General features: G+C 44.3%; 1 protein-coding gene across 1 annotated transcript in view; it reads right to left on the reverse strand.

Annotated features, from left to right (window-relative positions):
* Positions 1-1,657: 1,657 nt before the first annotated feature.
* Positions 1,658-20,170, reverse strand: part of FBXO16 (F-box protein 16) — a 39,449-nt gene continuing 20,936 nt past the window's right edge. The window contains exons 5-9 of the mRNA XM_075497653.1: positions 19,360-19,524; positions 18,250-18,455; positions 11,661-11,766; positions 6,309-6,534; positions 1,658-4,067 (exon numbers count right to left, since the gene is read on the reverse strand). Of these exons, the coding sequence (XP_075353768.1) occupies positions 4,000-4,067; positions 6,309-6,534; positions 11,661-11,766; positions 18,250-18,455; positions 19,360-19,524 (771 nt within the window). The 3' untranslated portion in view covers positions 1,658-3,999. The remainder of the gene's footprint in view (positions 4,068-6,308; positions 6,535-11,660; positions 11,767-18,249; positions 18,456-19,359; positions 19,525-20,170) is intronic.

Consider the following 20,170-nt stretch of genomic DNA (forward strand, 5'->3'; position numbering starts at 1 on the left):
GTCTAGCCATGTCCTGCTTTAGGCTGGCTGGGGTATGAAAGCAATTCCTTCCCCTGAATTATTTGGTGCTGCGCCTGCTACACAGCATCCATCTGGAGGATGTCTTTGTATGTTGTTGGGGATGGCACAGAGCACAGGACAGGTCGGATGCCTGTGCTAGGTGGACAGTAAGGCGATCGGTCCACGAGTATGCCAGCAGGGACAAGGCAACTGGTTTCAAACCAATTCCCATTCCCCGCTCCCTCCCCTTAATCCGCACCCCCTAAACACAACCCTACACACCATGTCACTGCCTCCTCATGTCCTCAGCCCTTCATTACGTGAGCTGAGCTGTGCTCTCCAGTCTTTATCAGCTTCATCCACCTATTTCAGCAACTTTTTATCTTGTGCTTAGCTACTATCATTACCTGCTTTCCCTTTGCCGCAAGGTCTCCACGCTCTTCGGTAACCATCCTTTAACCTGTTATAACCCTAACGCCGCTGCTGAGGCTTTGCTCTCTGAATGCTTTTACTTCCCTGGCAACAGCTCACGTTCTCTCGTCTTCCATCTTGCCACACAAGTTGGATGTTTCCAAAAATCCTCAGTTTTAATCCAGCTGTGCTCCCACCTGCAACTCCCATCAACTTCAGTTACACATATTCCTTTTTCCAAGTTTTTGTTTCTTTAGCTCAGAAGAGCAATAATTAGGAAAACTTCATTTTGGCTACAAAGCCAAACTACAGTACCAAACTCTGCCATGGCTCCCGGCAAGGAACACCGGGTAAATGCAGGTGGAGTTTTGGGCAGAAAAGGATAGTAAAGCTTGGGTTAGAGGGCGGCTGGCATGTTTGGGTTTGTTCCCCACATCTGAGCAGGGCTGTAGCCTAGGGCTCACATTCTGATCTTGCTTGTACTGGTGGAATTCAGATGCAGCAATGCTGATTCATTGGCCTCTGGGGTTTAAAAGGTACTTTCAGTTCTTTAATCAAAGGCTGTGGCTAATCAGAGTTGTGCAGGATCTGGAAATGCCAAGCAGTGCAGGGAAATGCGCATCTACAAGGAAGGGCGCAGGCATTTTTTTCTTCACCGAGAGGGTTATCAAGCATATCAAGGGTTATCAAGGGCGCAGGCAAGGAAGGGCGCAGGCATTTTTTTCTTCACCGAGAGGGTTATCAAGCATTGGAACAGACTGCCCAGGGAAGTGGTTGAGTCGCCATCCCTGGAGGTATTTAAAGGACGTTTGGATGAGGTACTTAGAGACATGGTGTAGTGATGGTTTTTGGCAGTGTTAGGTTTATGGTTGGACTCGATGATCTTAAAGGTCTTTTCCAACCTATATGATTCTGTGATTCTGTGATTCTGTGATTCTGTGATAACAACCTTCCTCCGTACTTGTTTAGCAATTTCTTATCAGCATATCTGGAAGCGCGCTATAAAGGTGGTAAATAACCATCTGCCTCTGCAGATCAGCAGCCCAGGGCACAGGCGGTGGTATGGCTTGCCGGAGGCCAGCCAGCAGCTCAGTGGCAGAGGCAGGTGATGGACGCTGTATCTTTTGTCTCCATTTCAGATTCTGACCCATTTTGCGACCTCGGGAATGATTGTAAAGTATGTTGTAAGTACATACATTTTTATTCTAATAACATAATCGGTAGGAGTTACATCAAGGCGTTCAAGGGTAGACTGCTTGGCTTGGTACGTTCCTGGACATTACTATTAGTTATTTTACAGCATCATCAATACAAAAAACTTCATAAATCAGAGAAGGCCTAAGCCTTAAAATGTATAGTGAGCACTGAAGACGCATGATCTGCTGCAGCGAAGGCACGGTGTCTGCAGTAATGCCTGAGAACTCAGCTCCAAGACCAGTCACATCCTGGGAACTTTACGTTTCTGGCGAGTATGCTCATTGATGAGAAACGTAAAACCATTGCTGCAGGGTTACAGCATTTCCTTGCATAGCCATTTGCTGTTTGTAACACGGACCTAGCGCTGAACTGCTGCCACGAGAAGCTACACGCTGCCTAACAGAGACCAAAAAAAAGGCCGGAACAACAGTTTGGCCTTAAGAAGCCAAGGAAACACCCATGAAGCAATCCGTTTAACTTGGTGTCCGGGGGGAAAAGGCTTGTGAGGAGAGATTTGCAATACCAGGGAATGATGCCGATGAATGTTTTGGATGGGATTTACCCCACCTCACTTTAAATGCTTAAAAGTTAGCTTTCTTAATCAAAATTAGTCAGTCTGGTCTCTTGCGTAATCAACAGATCCTAAGATATATGAGAGAGTTGCCATCTGCAAGTTCCTATTTCAGCTGATCGCTTGAGAGGTGACCAGCTTAGACTTAACTAGCTCTTAGGCCATCATGTTCGTTGAGATGAACTCCCCGTTCCAAGCATCCAGGGCAATTAGAAAAACGAAAGAACAAAGTCTGGGAGCGGGAGATGCACTGAGTTACCTAATCATTGGTTTGGAGCTGGAATTCATGTGGCACTCGACCAAGTACCCCAATGGGCAGAGTCTCCTGCTGGATGCTCTCCCTTCAGGTAAGATCCATGGTGTGTCGTGCCCAGTGCCTGGTCTTGACAATGGTCAATGTCTCTCGCGCCAAAAAACTTGAAACCCTCAAGTGACACAGTGCAGAATAATCTGCTCACAGAGCAGAAGTCTTCTCCTAATCCATGTCCATCAGTAGTTGGCATTTTCTCTGAAACATGATTTCTAGTCTATAAATGTTGAGAATTCATGGGCGTACTGTGACTCTTCCTAACATGTGGAAAGGTTCGGTTTTATCCCAGCTCTCTCACTCTGGGATATGATAAGGCAATGAGTTAGAGTTGCTGTGCATTCAGTCCCCTTATCCTTAAAAACTGCTATTCGTTACATTTACTGGATATTTCCTTAATTGCAGAAAAGACAAATAAGAGCACGTGACTTACATTCTCTTAAAGGATTAGACTAGTGCCAGCTCCCCACACAGAGCCACGTGCAATGCTGTAATCCAGAGTGTGGGATTTGATTTCCTTCTCACTAACATGATCGAAAAGATGGAGTTGCCTTGCTTAACATGAGAAAGAAATTCTGTCTTCAATACAGCCCTAACTAGGTTTTTCTTGAAGCGTTTTCCCTGAGCCTCCTCTCTCCCACATGTTAAAGGCTTTTCCCTTGAACGCTGTGGTGCTTTCTTCACAGTCTAGCTGATTTGGCAGGGGCTGCAGGTTACAGCTGAGGGATCACATTAACATTGGTGGTAAAGCACTCACTTTGTAGGGAGGGTACAGTTACCATCACTCAGGTGGCTGGTAGTCCTCCCTTGTCTTCCACAATCCCCTCGGTGCCCGCAGAGACAGACAACTTCTGTAATTCACTGGCAAAGCATCACAGAGCAGCTCAGGCTGTGGGATATGCCCCAAGATGTCTGAGTGACCTACAGGCAAGCTCACATGAGGTCCAGCAGCTCTAGCAAGGATCTATGCAAGTGTCTCCATGGTCAAAAGGCTAGGTGAACTCCGCAGAGATGACATACCCAGAGGAAAAAGAGCATATAGCACCAGCTCGAGAGCAGCAGTGACAGGAAACCGGACTGAGAAGCACAACAGGAAAACAGACTTAGACTGTACTCCGGTTGGGAAATGGGAGATCCCACCTGGAGATCCCAAAGGCCAGCAGGAGTCATTGCACCAAGTACAGTACTTCCAAAAAAAAGTATCAAGCCATTGCTCCAACACCTTTCTCGCTAAACTGGCTGCAAGGCAGTTAAGATTTCTTTTGGACAGCCTAGGTGAGAATAGACGCCGGACCTCCATGCCCATTTCTTTGCATTGTGTGGTGAGGTCAATGAAGAAAGTCTTTTCTAGCAACAGTTGAAAAAAAATTGAGCTGGGTCCTTATGAAGGACTTAAAAGCAGCTGTTCTTCACCGAGCACAGCCTGTGACTCGGGTAACATTGCTGTTGTTTCCCCAGTGCCAGGCAGATAAGTTTCTGTTTCGCTGGGATGAAAGATACTCTGGATCCTCCCTTACTCTGTGTCAGATCCTTGGTTAGATGGAGGAATGTGCCAGGGCTGAGCCTCAAACAGTGGAGATGCTAGATGAAAGAGAAATAATGTAAGAATCAGACAGATTAATTTAGAGAATTCAGATTCTAAACATATTTAGGTTTACTCGGCCAATCCTGGGGATTTTGGTGGCATTTAATACCTCAAATACCTTTACAAATCTGGATTGAATGGAAAGATGGTTTCCATTCATCATCTCATTAGAGAGCAAATAATCATCAGTCAAAACATCTTTACTTTTCCTGCCCACCTTTCTGACAGTCTGCAAACATGCCCTGGTAAAGCCCAGCTACAGCACTAGCTGAAGTTGGTAAGTTTACCTTGAGAAAAGCCTGGCAGAGATCACAAAGGTCCAGGAGAGGTCACTGAAGGAATTACAATAGGATTTGTCTCTCTCTCTTACAAAAAAAAATATAGTTTTGCCTTGCAAATTGCCCCTAATCCAAATGCAATCCATCAGGGATAATTTACCTTGGTAGTTTTTATACTACAGCAGTGGTGTTTGTAGGTAGCTTGCTTCCCCGCTCTCCCTAGCACTTTCCTCATGCAGTTTTTAAATTTCTTATCATGTAGAAGACAGTGACTGCAGCAGAGCTCAGACAGGATGCTGCACGTCCCTGCACGCGCCATTATCCCTCCCCCATACAGAATCATTAATAATCACTGGGTGGCCACTTCCCTGCAGGAGCTCCCCTTACTCTGTCCCCCACATCCTCTTTGACAACACTAAACTGCACCTCAACAGCAGTTGCGGATTGGTTCACAGAAGTTAAGAGACTTAAGAAACACCTTCTTCCCATTCCCAGTGCCTCCCGGACGGCAGCAGTCAGAGCTGAGTGCCACATTCCTGGGAGGCCACAAAGCTGCTGCCAGACCAGCGGAATTGCCGTGATTGACTGGAACAACCAATAACGCAGCCAAGGCCCAGAGCCTACGCTTAACTCTTCATGACTTGGCCCCAGTCCAGCGAACAACTTTCCTAAGGCTCTGTCCAGGCAATGTGACTTCAGGATGAGGGTCCTATTTCATAGAAACCTTCTATTGCTTTAGAAATACGTGTTACTGTAACCCTCTAGCCTAATCTTGATGCTTTCCTCTCTGGGCTTTTATGACCAAGATGCGTTTATGAAGCAGTCTTCATGTCTTTTCCACCGTACTCATTCCAGTGCTTTCCCCTACGTATCATCCTTCATCTGTGTTCGGATTCTTTCTTTCATCTCCCACAGAAGCATTTGTGATCACTCATTTGCACTGTGGGTCCTCCTCATGGGGGTTAGCCTGTGCACCTGCTAAAAACGCTAGATGCTAGGGAGATCCAAAGGGATGCTGGAGGTCTCCACGTGCTCCATTATCTCCCTTCTAGATGGGATTATCAATAATTACTGGATCATCACTGCCCTGTAGGAGCTCCCCTCACTCTACCCCTGTGTTCTCTTTGAAAATCCTAACAGTATCACAGCAGAAGCCTCTTTTCCTTTGTTCATTCCAGGTTCTTTACCCACTACCTTTCTTCGACTATTAAAAATCATCAGGGTTCACAAATTGCAATCCTTATGTGGACAGCCCGCTTGTGAACTAATAGGCCTTTCACCAAAGTCTGCACACAAACGTGTGCTTCTGAAAGATATCCAATACTTTCCCAGCCAGCTGCGGACACTGAGGACCTTCAGGAGGTGCTGGGTATATCAAGAGGTGAGATCGTGAATAGCTGCCCGAGGAAAGCCTAGACTGAAATGGCATAAAATTGTTTTTGATCGTGTCGCTCTGTCTCCTTATTTTTGGAAGGTGTTCACAGATCAGCTGCTTTCTCAGCCGTTGTCTCCCTGGAGTTGATTGTTTTCTCCTGTGATTTGCTGGATGGTCTGATTCCAACCCAACCGTACCAGCTCCTCCTGGCATCTGTCCAGGACCTGGCAGAGTCCATGGTCTTTAGACTGAGCCCGCTGTCACTTCTGATCTAAGTTCTCCTGCTCTGCCGTTGAGTATCAGTGAGTTAAACCTATGGGAAGCCTATGCCAGTGTTTAATACCAAGATGACAGTCGTGACAGACAGGCGGATCTAGCAAGTGCTAGATGTGACGTCTTTGGCCATATGTTCTCTTTTGATGCAGCAAATCACTGTCATCTGGGTTCCCACCATCCACAATGACTGCCTTCTCCTTCGCCTACAGAAATACACCGCCAGCACCATCTCCTTCCCTCTGCGCACTAAATTTGGATATTGGCAATCTCTACAATAGCCTCCACATGGGAGAGGGCAGCATACTAACATGGAGACCTGGCGTTTGTCCTTGTGAAGTCTTTCTTTCCTCTTTCACGTGGCTTTGGCACTGGAGCTCGAACAGGTGCTGGTCGTATCCCGGCGTTCCACTGGGAGCTCTGGGCTAGGGTCTTTGCTGCTGCTTTGGAGGGCAGGCTCCCAGTTGGCTGGTGAGTGGCCCAGCTGGGACGAACTGGTGTTTTTGGAACAGACTCAAGATCTGCAGAGAGTGATAGCTAGGAAGAGAAGGCAGTAAGTATCATATCATCCCAACAGCTTCAGAGGGACTGAAAACGTTGGAGTCCATTGAGAACTTCTATGAATTCTGTACATTCTATGTGCATTCTGTATACATTCTATAAATTATATTCCTAAATGATATCCCTAAATTATATTCCTAAATGATACAAGCATAATCTGCATTATTTGCAGTGACCTGTGCTCTGCTATAGGTTTACCTTAAGGACAAAAGGACCCAATTAGAAATTGATGCTAGTAAAGCCAAACCCACATAAATTGATTCTCCACATCAATTCATATGTTAATGCACAAATTCTCCCCCGTGCATATGGCTGCGACTGATCCCAGTCTTGCTTGCTGTTTGAAGTCTCGCAGTGTAAAGGATGGAGTTTATTTTAACGTACCGTTCAATGAACATTTTACTAAACAGGATAAAAATTAAGCAAAAAAAAATCTTAGCAACACAGTGATTGCTTATTGCTTGAGAAAGATCCCAAATATTCAAAACGCACAGGTTCTGCAGACCAACAGCTTTGGCTTTTTTTTGACTGATACAAATTATTTAGTAAGAATAGTGAACAAACATTAACAAAACCAAACATTTACATAGCAACACATTAAAAAGCAATGTGGGCAGATAGTATTATGTGAATGGTGTCCGTAGTAAAATGGTGTCCTGGTTTCAGCTGGGATAGAGTTAATTCTCTTCCTAGTAGCTGGTATAGTGCTGTGTTTTGGATTTAGGATGAGAATAATGTTGATAACACACTGATATTTTGGCTGTTGCTGAGCAGTGCTTACACTGGTCAAGGACTTTTCAGCTCCCCATGCTCTGCCGGGTGCACAAGAAGCTGGGAGGGGGCACAGCCAGGACAGCTGACCCAGACTGGCCTAAGGGCTATTCCATACCATACGACATCATGCTCCGTATAGAAACTGGGGGGAGTTGGCTGGGGGCAGCGATTGCTGCTTGGGGACTGACTGGGCATCGGTTGGTGGGTGGTGAGCAGCTGCATCACTTGTTTTTTTTTTCTTGGATTTTGTTCCTCTTTCTCTCTTGTTGTTTTCCTTTTAATTACCATTTATTATTATTATTATTTTATTTCAATTATTAAACTGTTCTTATCTCAGCCCATGAGTTTTCTTACTTTTGCTCTTCTGATTCTCTCCCCCATCCCACCGGGGAGTGGGGTGAGCGAGCGGCTGCGTGGTGCTTAGTTGCCAGCTGGGGCTAAACCACAACAAATGGTTGTGCAGAAAAGCCAGTCCTGCCCGCCTGTTTCCCCTTTCCATTATTTGAATTGGCAGCAGCGGAAGATATATGGTGCTTCATGCCTAATTGTCTAGTTATAAATAAGCAATCCAGCAACTGCTGAATATCAACCTAAAGAAAGGCCAGTGATTATACGACTGCCCAAAGTGGTCCAGGTTCTGAGCAGTACTTGACGTGTGAGAGAGATGGTGTGATAAAAGCAGCTGCAGTTTTTTTGTCCTAGCGAGAAAAGCACAATGCCATAGAAGCGGTAGTTGTTGCAGCACAGATCTGACTATTCCTTGCTTTTCATCTCCTGTGTTGGTGGTGGTTCAATTTTAGAGCTCACGGGGACAGATAGGCAAAGACTATTAAAGCCAGGCTATACTTTTAAAATTAGGGTGACATATATAAGCTGAGTTTGAATCTGCAAACATTCTATTGAGTTATTTTCACTCTTAGGAATAGTCCCATGAAGTTCAACAGGGTTTCTTGCATGAATAAATAAAATTCAAAATAAGGTTTGTAGAATATAAATATATATACACTGGACAGGACCGTGTCTCAGTGCTGAGAGCCCTGGCTCTTCATGTGGGCTAAGCCCACACAGTACCTAAATGCGATTCATACTCAAAACACGCATTCCCTGCCAATATGTCATAAGAAAATTTATTCCTGACTTCAAATGCTGCAATCGTATTACCTTAGGATATAGGCAGTGAGGCAAGAATGACTGATCCTGTCAAAAAGATGTTATTTAGTAAGTACTAAAAATAAGTCAGTAATTCAGGAACAGCTGTGAGGGTGGAGCAGTCTCTTGAACAGAAAGAAGCAGACAGCCTGAAAGGCAAAACCAGCCCCTAATTGCTGACATTGCAGTCATTTGCAAAGCTGTCAAAAGCATCAATGAAATTTTACTTTCCTAATAGAGTGTCTAGGAATCTGGGCATGAGGCTGCCTGCTTTGCCGAGAAGCTGCAGAAGACTCCTCATTGGAAGTCCTCAAGGACTTGTGTAAGGGACACTGATGTGGCAGCAGTGACGCCTGCAAAGGGACTTGTAGGGCCAGAGCTCAGAAATCACAGCAGGGCAACACAGCTCCCGGTCAGAGTGAAGAGGAGGGATGATATAGTGCCCAAAACAGAGATCTGTTTTCCATGCCCAGCCTGGTAAAAGCTTGGAGAAGTCACCGAATCCGTTGCATTCTTCACTTTTCTTTATGTAATACTGGGACAGTAGCTGCTGAAGGCAATGTGGGCATCAAGGTGGTATAGACGAGCCATAAAGCCTTAATCCAGCAAAGTGCTTAAAGAGATGGTTAATGCTGAAACTATACATATCCTTAAAGTAAGGCATTTCCCTGGATAAAGATAGAGCAGGTATTCCCTCCCCACTGTAGAGACATGGGGGTTGCATGTGCATTCATAAGAAAGAATGTGGCCCTTCACTCAGAGACCTAATTAACTTCATTTATTGTAATTTACTATTTATTGTAATTTAGCTAATTTACTTTAATTTCTTCTAAATGAAGTGTGAGCCCGGTCACATTTTATGCTATGTTTCCATGATTAGTAATAAACTCCAAAACCTCACAGGTTTACTAGGAGGAGAACTGATTCACCGCATGCAAACGTGGAGCCAGTGGATGTAATTCCAGGACTCAGGTCATCACCTTAATTATGTGTTTATTCTATTTTGGTGTGCTGTTGTTCAGCCTCCTGAGCTTGGAGCTCCATATAATAGCCCTTTTCACATCTTCATTGTTGGCTGTAATATACTTTATTCTCACGTACTTTCTGCACTTGGATCATTGATCTATTTAAGAACTTAATTTTAATTTGACGTGATGTTTGCTTTCTTGGGGCACTTATTCTTTCATCACAGTCTATTATTCTTCTAAGGATTTACTAAAAGATTCGAGCATTAAGCCTCTTTATTTGGACTTGATTAAATAAGAGTCTTTTCACAGGTCTTCATTTCAACAAGGTTTCTCAATGCTACCTTAATAATAAATGGAAATTAATTTTGGATTATTCCTAGTGAGTTATATCTATATTCTTTTTCTATGCATCAGCCTACCGTAACCAAACCTTTATTGTCCTGTAGTGTTGTAGTCATTAATGGCCAGTGTAACAGCAGGCTTATACATCAGAGAGTAAGAAACAAACACAGCTCTTCTACTGAAATTTGGACAACTCTAAACTCAAGAGAAATACAAGCCTATTTTCAACGTAAAGGCCTAGGAAAGAGTGACACAGCAACACAGGCTACCCCAGATTTTTAACACAAATAGAAGCCAGTGCTACCAAGATTGCATAGCACAAAGGCACGGAGCTGTGTTCTGAGCTGATATCACCAAGGTGTAACCCCCTAGGTTTTAGGACACTTACCCTTGGGTTAGGCTGTCCTAACTGCCTAGGAGGGACCAAGGGAGGATGGTGGACCTGTCAGGCCTTGACAGCAGGCAGTGGCTTTAAGACTCTTCCCAGGGCTTTTTGTGGGGTGAGAATTCAGTACCCACTAACTCGGCATGCTCCCCCAGACGTCTGCCTATGAGCATTTTGTGTCAGCTAAATGCCTTCTGGTGACTATTTGCTACAGGAATAATAATGTCCCTTTTAAACTGTGAGCAGCCACAGAAGGTGACACATACATACATACTGTTCAACCCTGTACTGCTGCAATTTATAGCCAAAACTCCCACTGACGTCGTGCAGGAGGGTTTGGACGTCAGGGTGGGAGGCAGACTAGGTGCTTGTGCCTTCCTGATTGTGGGTTGCAGGTTAAGTAACTTTGAAGAACACATAATTTTCCTAAAATCTGGGGAAAGAAAATCAAATTCACCTCTTTTTACCCAGAACTAAGATTCTTTCACTTCTGGACTGACAATAAAACAGCTTTAAATGTGAAACGGGAAGCCGTGGTGGAATGAACCGTGTAAGGGTGCTCTGATCTAAGAGCTACAGGGGAAGCCATTGGAGAATGGAAATTTTAAGACAGAGGCTGAATAACTTTAATTATATTTTCTGTTCTTTAACAGTGACTGAATCTACTTCCTTGCAAACAGGCTGTATTTGGGTCAGGAGAGTGCCTCCCAATCTCGGGAGACAATGCCTCTCTTTTATGTAAACCTTCTTTGGCTCAACTCACATGCGTTCCCTGGCTTTCATCGCTTAGGAAACACGCTTCCAGGTCTGCAAAACCCCCCGATACGCTTGTGAGCACGTCCTTCTGGCAGTTATTTGTTGCCATATCTACAAAAGCCTAGACCCATGATGCTTTCTGGAAGCCTGACTTCCCTAGATTCCTTTCATGTGAGGATGCCCTATTTTACCAGCGATGAGCACAATGAATCCTCAGTGTTAAGACCTTGGGGCTGCTTGCTCAGGCTCAGTGCAATGAACAGAGAATAAACTAACATCAAACTGCAATGATCAAAAGTTGCGAGCACAGAAGAGAAGCTTTGGGAAGAGATGCAAGTGTCACGAGGGAATTGATCCAGTGCTTTGTAAAGCATGGAAGCGGACTGTTGGGATAACTGCACGGTGAGCAATGTGAGGGAGGAGCAGATAACAAGGTCACCGTCTACATACAGACAGTTGCTGTCCTTTCCCTACCGAAGGCAGATGGACTCTGTCTAGGCTGCCGTGAGAGGTTGCCCCCGGAGCAGCCAGGCACGGCGTGCTTTCTGTCCTCCTTCTGCCCAGGTATCTCCCTCAGGGACAGGCAACAAACGTGCCTGGCAGCCCACCTACAGCAGGAGCAAAGCTTCATAGTTACCTAAGTTAAGTAAAAGCTCCGAGCTAAAATGTTCCTGGGTGTACCGGACACTGGGCCCCAGTTGATATAATTACAAGCTGGTGATACTTGCCAGTGATTTTGCCTTCTGGAGCTTATTAGATCCACGACCCGCTCTCTTTTTTTTCTCAGCTGCCTGCCGGCTAAGGTCTGGGGTCTCCCCTCCTCCTTTCTTTCTCCTGCAGAGCAGAACAGAATAGTATTAATAAGTGCTCTGGAGTTGGTTCCCTGGGGTTGAGAAAAAGACAATCCCTTATGATATTGCCACCCAAAAAGACATGGTTTAAGATAACACATTTTATCTTGCACCTGGGGCAGACCAAGAGCGCATAATCAGATACCATGGCTCAGAGGAGCGTGGTAATTTGCTATTTTTTAAGTTATGATAACTTTATAGCACTCAAACATGTGCCCTTAGCTCGAGATTTACTGATTTAAGCTAAATCCACATAACATGTTACATCAGCTTAGGGGAATTCACAGAAAGGCAAGTTTAGCTAAATCAATTTGAGAGTTTTCAGTGAAGTCCATGTAACTTGTAACATAAATAAGGCTAGAGGACTGCCCCTCCAACAAGTTATTTATTTATTGTTTTTATAGCCAAATACTTCTTCATGTATATGTATATGTATATGTATATGTATATGTATATAAATTTATACATTTATACATTTATACATTTATATGCAGCTATTATTAAGGTCAATACAATCAACTGGCAGAACAGGAATATTCCAGAGTGTAAAAATTAAGCAAAGTACACTGGAATATGGCCAGTGGTCACATTTTTCCAGTATCAGGAGTAAAATCCATACTGTGAGGAAGTTTTTTTAAGAACTCGGGCAGGTTCATAAACACATTTGCTCTGAAGGTGTTCATTCCCCTTCCACATTCAAATTCTGCAATACAGAATTAGTGAATTTAAAGCAGCAACTCTGTGCGCTCTCTGAGTGTGTCTCCCAGCTCTATCACCCGCGTCTCTGGGCTCCTGGAAGGCACGCTAAAAAGCACGGTATGAATACAATATCATGAATATAAAGGGTGGAAACAGACTCTAAAGAAAGATATAAAGAAACAGAGCCACACCACATAACACACACATCCTCAAAAGCAGCCAACACCAACACGTATCTGGTGTTTACTCATCCCAGGCCAGCTGCAGATCAAGAACCGCAAAGACAAATCAGACATTATTTCAAATAGCAAATTGAGGAAAACTGCGATCTGTTTATAAACACTTCACTAGCGGTCAAGAGAGAAAATGCAATCCAAAATATTATTATGGGGAATGAACTGGTCATCTTGGTGGACTTGGCAGTGTTAGGTTTATGGTTGGACTCGATGATCTTTTTTCCAACCTAAATGATTCTCTGATCTTTAGATAGACGCAGACCTGGCCTTGTGGTCGTAAATTAAGATATTAACCTCTACTGCTGTATTCTAGTGTCCATGCTCATGGTGTCAGAGCATCCGCCTGCAGCAGGTCACCACCGTGATCTCACTTCAAGGTCAGGAAAATGTACGCAGCGAGGATGAGTTTCTCAAGGCTGCAAAGGAAAAGGGCATCAGAGCCAACATGAGGACGGCAAGTCTCTCACTCCCAGTGCTGAACTCGGTGTTTCTCACTCCGCTTTCCTCCCTTAAGGAATGTTTTTAATTCCCACAAGCCTAACAGGCAAAGAGTACTGGGCTCGCTATTCAGAAACATGAAAAGCAAGAGACAAGCGTTCGGATTCGGAAGGACAGCGAAACACCATGCCCTTCTCACGCAAGCGAGCCCCTTTTTTGTCAGAAACTGGGCGCAGGCTGCTGACAGAACAATTACTGAAAGTAATTATTTTCTCGTTGGGTAAACAATCCAGTACAATATGCAACTGTTTTTAGAGCCGGCCTATGTCCATAAATTATCTAACTGAATTAGTGCTGGCTTCCAGAAGCCCGAGCTGCTTAGGGGCGGGGAAGGAGCTTGCATTTTGGCTGAGCTGTTGTCATGAGAAGTAGCAGGGCTCTTTCTTGAGGCACAAGCAGACAATCTTGGCTGGGGTCCAGTGCTAGGCTAGAATCGGAATTCATTATTCATGATAAAGTGGGAGGCAAATCTTTTGATTTATTGGCAACAAGCAGCGCAAACACCAGATGCCTTCCAGCAGAACTGTATATGCATGGACTGAAAGAAACGCCCCTCCTGGTCCTTTTTAGGCAGAGCAGAGTCCCAGAGAAAATTTGCTAACTTGGTTCCACACTTTAGATAAAAATGTTTCACTTCACCTTTGCAATATTGCTTTGCGCCCAAAGAGATGAATCCATCCTTGCTGGTCTCTGTTTTGTTTGTATATAAACAAAAAGCTACCTGGACAATTCAGGCAGAAAACAAACCAGACCTACTAGAAATCATTCTTATGATAAATTGCAGACATACATGCAGCAACACCGAAAGTCACGGCTATAATTCTACCGAGGGATTTTGATAACCCCTTCCAGGCAATTTGTAATTCAACCCCTGTCTGTATCTCTTCTCTTCTATATCGCCTCACCACTCCCTCGACTGTGCATCTGATCATTGCTATTCTTAATTTCACTGCTCAGTGACTATGAAGCTTTTCCCACACTATCCCATCTAAACCAAATAACCTCTCAGTGAACACACTCAGGGATCTCTGTCCCATCTCCTTCATGCTGCAGTGATGTTTGTCACTGAGGCTTTTGGGTGCCATTAAGTTTTTATAGTACAAGCAGCAAAAGCCTTTCTGAGCAAGCAGCAAAAAAATCCATCAGAAAAAAACCCCAGTCAAGTCTCAATTATCATCCAGATTGCAAATTAGCACCATTCTGCCATTTTTGGGGCACTACCCAGCTGTGGCACACTGTTATGGTTCTTCTCCCCAGTGACATGAAGCACCAGCACTGTCCAGGCCAAACCCTCACCCAATTGCTCTAGAGAAATCTATTTGTTTTTCAAAGGTAAATACCCAATTGAGGTCTTTTGTGTCATCTCTTTTTTGTGTCATCTCTGGTTTTGTGTCATCTCTGGTTTTGTGTCATCTCTTTTAGGACTCCCTTCATCTCCGCTCCCCTGCGTAATTGAGAATTGACTGTAGCTTGTTACGCTTCCCATGTTTCACTTTTTTTGGCTAAGCAAGGATACGTTCTCTGCTATGAATTCACAGCAGTGTAGTTTTGATACTGCTGTGGAAGGGAGCATGTAGCTAATGACTCCTCTCAAAAGGCCAACAAAGAAACAGATGACAACTCTGCCATTTAAATGACAATATTTCAGCTGCAGCGTGGACATCTTGTTATGATGAACAGGAGAGTTCTCACCTCTCTGTGGACCAGAAAGCAAGTGTAGAGTGAGGTCCAGCTCAGAGGAGATTTTAACCAGGTCCAAGAGCTAGGAAAAACTTTATTTTTTCATTACCTCTTAAATTCTGCAAAATTTAACCCGACATTAGGCAGATTAACTTTGATTCAAAGAAGTAGCCAGTGACTAGTCTCACACATTGCTTTGATGATGGCGTCAGGTATTCCTTTGATGTCATCTTGTTTATTCACAAAGAATTTTCTTCAAGTCCGGTTTTTCTCAGCACAGCAGCACTCAAATGGAAAGAATGGTTTGTTGGCTCACAGCTTTCCAGTCAACCTGCTGGCCTACAAGTGCTCTCTCTAGTCCTTCTCTCTCAGCCTTCGCTTTGGCTTTCTGCTGCTTTTCTGCTGGTTCTGCTGTGTCTTTTCACACAGGCTCATGACCTCAAGAAAATACTCGTCCCTCTCTATATGCATTCAGAATGCAGCAAAACTCATTTCCTTTCCCAGACTACCTTTGCAAAAGCCTGTATTTTGGGAAATCACTCCTATTGTTTTAGGAATCTCATTTTACATAGATTTCATTACTTCTGACATTCATTTTACATGAAGAGCGGTTGTTATGCCCTTGAGCTCTGAGAATTCATCTAATCTGAATAATAACTATACCTAACGCAGCCTGGGGGGTCAGAGATTTTTATCTTGGTTCTCTGTTCTACTTTACAACCCTGTACACTGGTCAGGCAGGGTCTGCCTGAGCCTGTAAGCTGCAGTGAGGTAGATCGGCTTGCATAGCATTCACGTGAGACTCCTAGCTCAACCGACTAGACACTCACAGTTGGCTGAGCATGGCCTTCATCAGCCATCCAAAACAAAGCTTGGCATCACAGTGGGGCACTCCGACCACTTTGCCATTGTGCTACTGTTGATAGGCACCCTACACCTGCCCAAGCCACCCATTAGCTGCTGCTGCCACCTCCACCGAAAGCCTACACTTGAGGAACACTCAAGCGTGAAAGGTGGTCCTACTGTTCCTACTGCAGACAGGGAGCTGGGTGAAGTGCTGAAGACCCAGTCCCCAGGGAGCTGTCCAGAAGCAAAGGATGGAGGATGCAATATTTAGACGGGACATGAGGAAGCATTTCTTTACCGAGAGGGTGGTCAAACACTGCAACAGGCTTCCTAGAGAGGTGGTCAATGCCCCAAGCCTGTCAGTGCTTAAGAGGCATTTGGACAATGCCCTTAGTAACATGCTTTAACTTTTGGTCAGCCCTGAAGTGGTCAGGCAGTTGGACTAGATGATCGTTGTAGGTCCCTTCCAACTGAAATATTCTATTCTATTCTATTCTATATAGACCTTTAGCAGGAGGACTTCTGGGAAGGAGCTGCAGAGGGGACTCTGTTGGCAATGTGTCCACAGAAAAGAAGCACCAGAATATCATTATGTGAGTGGGAAGCTGGGTCAGCACCTGAAACGACACACCTGCGTTGCTGAATAATCATTACAGAGGAGACTACACACTCGCAATTACTTTCAGCTTAAGTGATATTAAAGGGAGATCCTTGGTAAACAAGCAAATCTCATACAATTCATTTCTCTCCTTGCAATAATCCTCTATAATTACGGATAAATGCCAGATTCACTAGAACACTAGGCATTAAAATACCCTCCATTGCACAAATGGATACAGGCTCAAATCTCACTTAGGAGAAGAAAACAGTCAGTGCACATACTGTATCATTAGCAACTCAGAATCATTTGCATCTGGTTGTCAGGGGCATCTACAGCTCAATGCTGGAAAAAGCGACTCTTAAACTCTTCAGACAAGGCTTGTCCCACTTTTGACACTGGGTCATGGCCAGCACAAGGGAACCCTAAACCTCACAGAAACCTTTGGCAGCCGCTACATAGAAACATTTAGCACATCTGAAAAATAGTATCAGGACATCCCTTTGCAACAAGAGGCATTTTGTCAAAATGTTTCATTAAAAGCTCAAAGAGCTCTACCCAAAATGGTGCTAGAGTTTGGAAACATACCACAGAAAGAGGGTGAGGTGGAAACTGGAAAGCTCTTTGAAGTACTGCAGTATCCTAGGACTAGGGGACGCGGATTAAAAAATGATTCATAAAAGGCTTTTGCTCAGACACTGGGAACTTTGTGGAACACCCCGGAGGAGTGGTGGGTCCAGCAAAGTTAATCACATTGAGAAAGAGGCTATGCGAGTGCACGACTGCTTAGCCAAAGAATCACTCGGCTGGGGTAATTCATGGGTTGACTGTTCCTGTGCACAGGGCTAACCTCAGCTCTATCAGTTATTTCTTAAAGTACAATCTGGATACTTTCATTGTGGCTCAATCGGTTCCCAAGGTTGGGTGAGAGTCTGTGCTGTCCTTTTCACAGGGACTCGCCCAGGAACTAGGCAACGGTCAAGCTAATCCATTACCTGTTCGCCAGGCTCAGATTAATGATAGTATTACCAGTTTCACAAGTTACTGCACATCACCTGAATTGAGAGAACTGCTGTGAGCCCACGAAAAATGAGAGGTGGTATTAACAGAGACCTAAACGAGAAATGGGCCAGGCACTGCACACGGGTGACTACCACAGCCTCCTTGCTATTGCTTCTACTGATGCTTGTTGATGCACAGAAATTTGATCACAGATCTAAGATTCTGAAAATATCTGATGCCAGATGTGTCAAAGGAAAACACGGGGCAGTCCTAACACAAGTCAATGTGCAAAACTATACTTCAAGGTGGGAACGTCCTTCTTTCACTAATTGCTGACCAGATAATCCTGGGAGCCCAAGAACTGATGGATCTAGGCAGTCTATCCCAGGCAGTGTAGATATAAATACTATTCATTACTTAAATATTCTATAGTACATACATACTCTTACACCTGCACCTCCATTCAATCTCTTTTCAGCCAGAAGATTCTTGAAGTGATAGAATTCTATTTCATCACAATTAATTCATTCTTCCTCTTCTATGCAGAAACCACAGATTCCTCTCAACCTTGCAGCTTTATTTAAAAACTCTTGAACAAACTCTTGTGCTGATTCTTCCCATTACAGCTGTGTAACATCCTCAGGAGCTACAGCCTATCTTGTAGGCAGACACTAACAAGCTGTGCCCATGCTCTGCACTGAAAGGGCACAAAGTAGTGCAGCTGCAACTACAACAGGACCAAGATCAATCCAAGAAAGGCCAAAAGAGCAGCAAAATGGGTTTGCAACCAGGTTGCTGAACTACAAGGCTTCCAGGCAGCTTGGAGCACAGGCAGAGTGAGCTCATAAAGGACACAGACATACCCTACGTCGCAGAAAAAGCAAAAGGGAAGAGATCAAGCTCTTACGCCTGCCTAGCCTGCTCGATGGGATCGTAGTTGTCGAGGTAGTTGAATCGGATGGTGTCTGTAGGATGCCTGTCTGATGAACGCCACGGTGGGAGCTCTTTTTTCTCCTTGTTTGTCCTCCTTCCTAGCACAGAAGGTTTTGCCTCTGGGACGTTGCTTCTTACTGGTTGCACATCAATAACTACAAATTCATCCTTTGAAGGAGTCTAGTAAGAGAGAAGAAAAGAAGAAAATAAATTTTAGCTGATAATGGAAGTGAGATTTGTTTTGCCTAACTTTAGACTTCTAAGAATTGGGTATTAACTCAAAATTAGTCTCTCCAGGCTCCATTATGGTCAGTGGACAGAAATAGGCACCCTGACAGTGCATGTCATTGCCCACGTCCCAAAATCTCTATTAAGTTGAGCTGAACTGCTTTTGAGATGCTTTGGCTTCTCTCCATTGACTACAGAGAGAGCCTATGGGGGAGTTTGGTTAAAATTAGAGGGCTGAGTTTTGAATTCAGGGCAGAAGAATCCCACCGTCACAGTGCTGCAAACCAGGCATGGCATCAATGAATCTGAGGAGAAAGCAATGGCTACTGAGTAATGCTCCACCTCCCCAAAATGGCCCTGCCACCTTTGAAGAGGAGAGAAAGAGACAACGCCAAGGGCTATAACAGGCATAATGGGTGCTTTTTTCCTTTCCACCAGGTAAACTGACTCTGAAATGTCAGCAGGGGTGACGCTGGGTACCCCACCTCTGCTTATCAGATGGAGGCAAGCTATCATATGCTCTATAAACTGGGCAAAAAGAGAGTAGAACAGCGTTGAGTGCTGGAGAGGGAAATTTAGAGGATTACTCCAGAACACCCTGAAAGGATAGCAGAGTGAGACCTTGGCGATTGCTTCTCCTAACCAGTGAGATTTTCACTTCCCCCCCCACCAGGGATGGATGATGGGAAAGTAGAGCGCATAGCAACACACAAGTTTAGATTCTAATTTAAAATGATATATCTTCTATTTTAGTCGTGGGAGATTACAGAAAGATAAAGAGGCAAAGGGGTTAGGCACCCGGCCAGCCCAGTTTTCCCACTGGCCCCAAACATCTCTAGAGGTGGTAGGTATGTACCTTTGGTCTCATGACATGCAGCTCGTTCACCATCTCAATGTAATGTTTCTTCCAGATTCCTTGCTCAAAGGGGGTTGGAGAGAAGTTGATGTACCAGCCAAAACGTAGGCATTTCAGCATCCAGAGCTGATCCAGTTCAGACAGGTACTTCCAGTACCAGCTCACCTGTGAATGCCCAGTAAGTTGAAAACCTTGGGGTTTCAAGCATCCAAGATTGCAACTAGAGACTTCTGTGCTGTGGATGTAATTCCCCTATGTCCTTAAACTAGTAAAATTCTTCAGCACCATTTATGCTCCATTTAAACCTTTCATTAAACCATTTAAACCATTCAAGGTCTTCATGACATGCTCAGTGTCTAGGTGTTAGCTGATCTCCAGCACATGGTGAAATCCTCCAAAATTCATGGGCCAAGAGAAAAAATTTCAGCTTGTTTGAGGCAACTTCCTGCACTTCTACTCAATAGTCATACAGTAGTTGGAATAAACCCTTTATTAGTTTCCACTGAGAAAAACAGCATCAATAAACTCCCCAAGTCTGATAGACCCGTTCTGAACATTTTCTTTCTACTCGTGTTCTGCTGTTACACTCCATCACACAGTCACCTTGTGTGCAATGCTTCTTCCAGCTTAAGGACAAACATCATCTATTGGCGCTGCCATGCTTATAATAGCAGCTATCCATGATATGACACAAGTAGCACTGTAAAGGCCTTTCTTTCTAAGTAAGTAATTTCCTAACCTGTCTTCTCCCTGCCTGTGAATGCAGTGTGAGTTGCATCCACATAAAACATGAAATGCTGGAGAAAGATCC

The sequence above is a fragment of the Mycteria americana genome, chromosome 3, assembly GCF_035582795.1.
Source record: "Mycteria americana isolate JAX WOST 10 ecotype Jacksonville Zoo and Gardens chromosome 3, USCA_MyAme_1.0, whole genome shotgun sequence".
NCBI classification, from domain to species: domain Eukaryota; kingdom Metazoa; phylum Chordata; class Aves; order Ciconiiformes; family Ciconiidae; genus Mycteria; species Mycteria americana.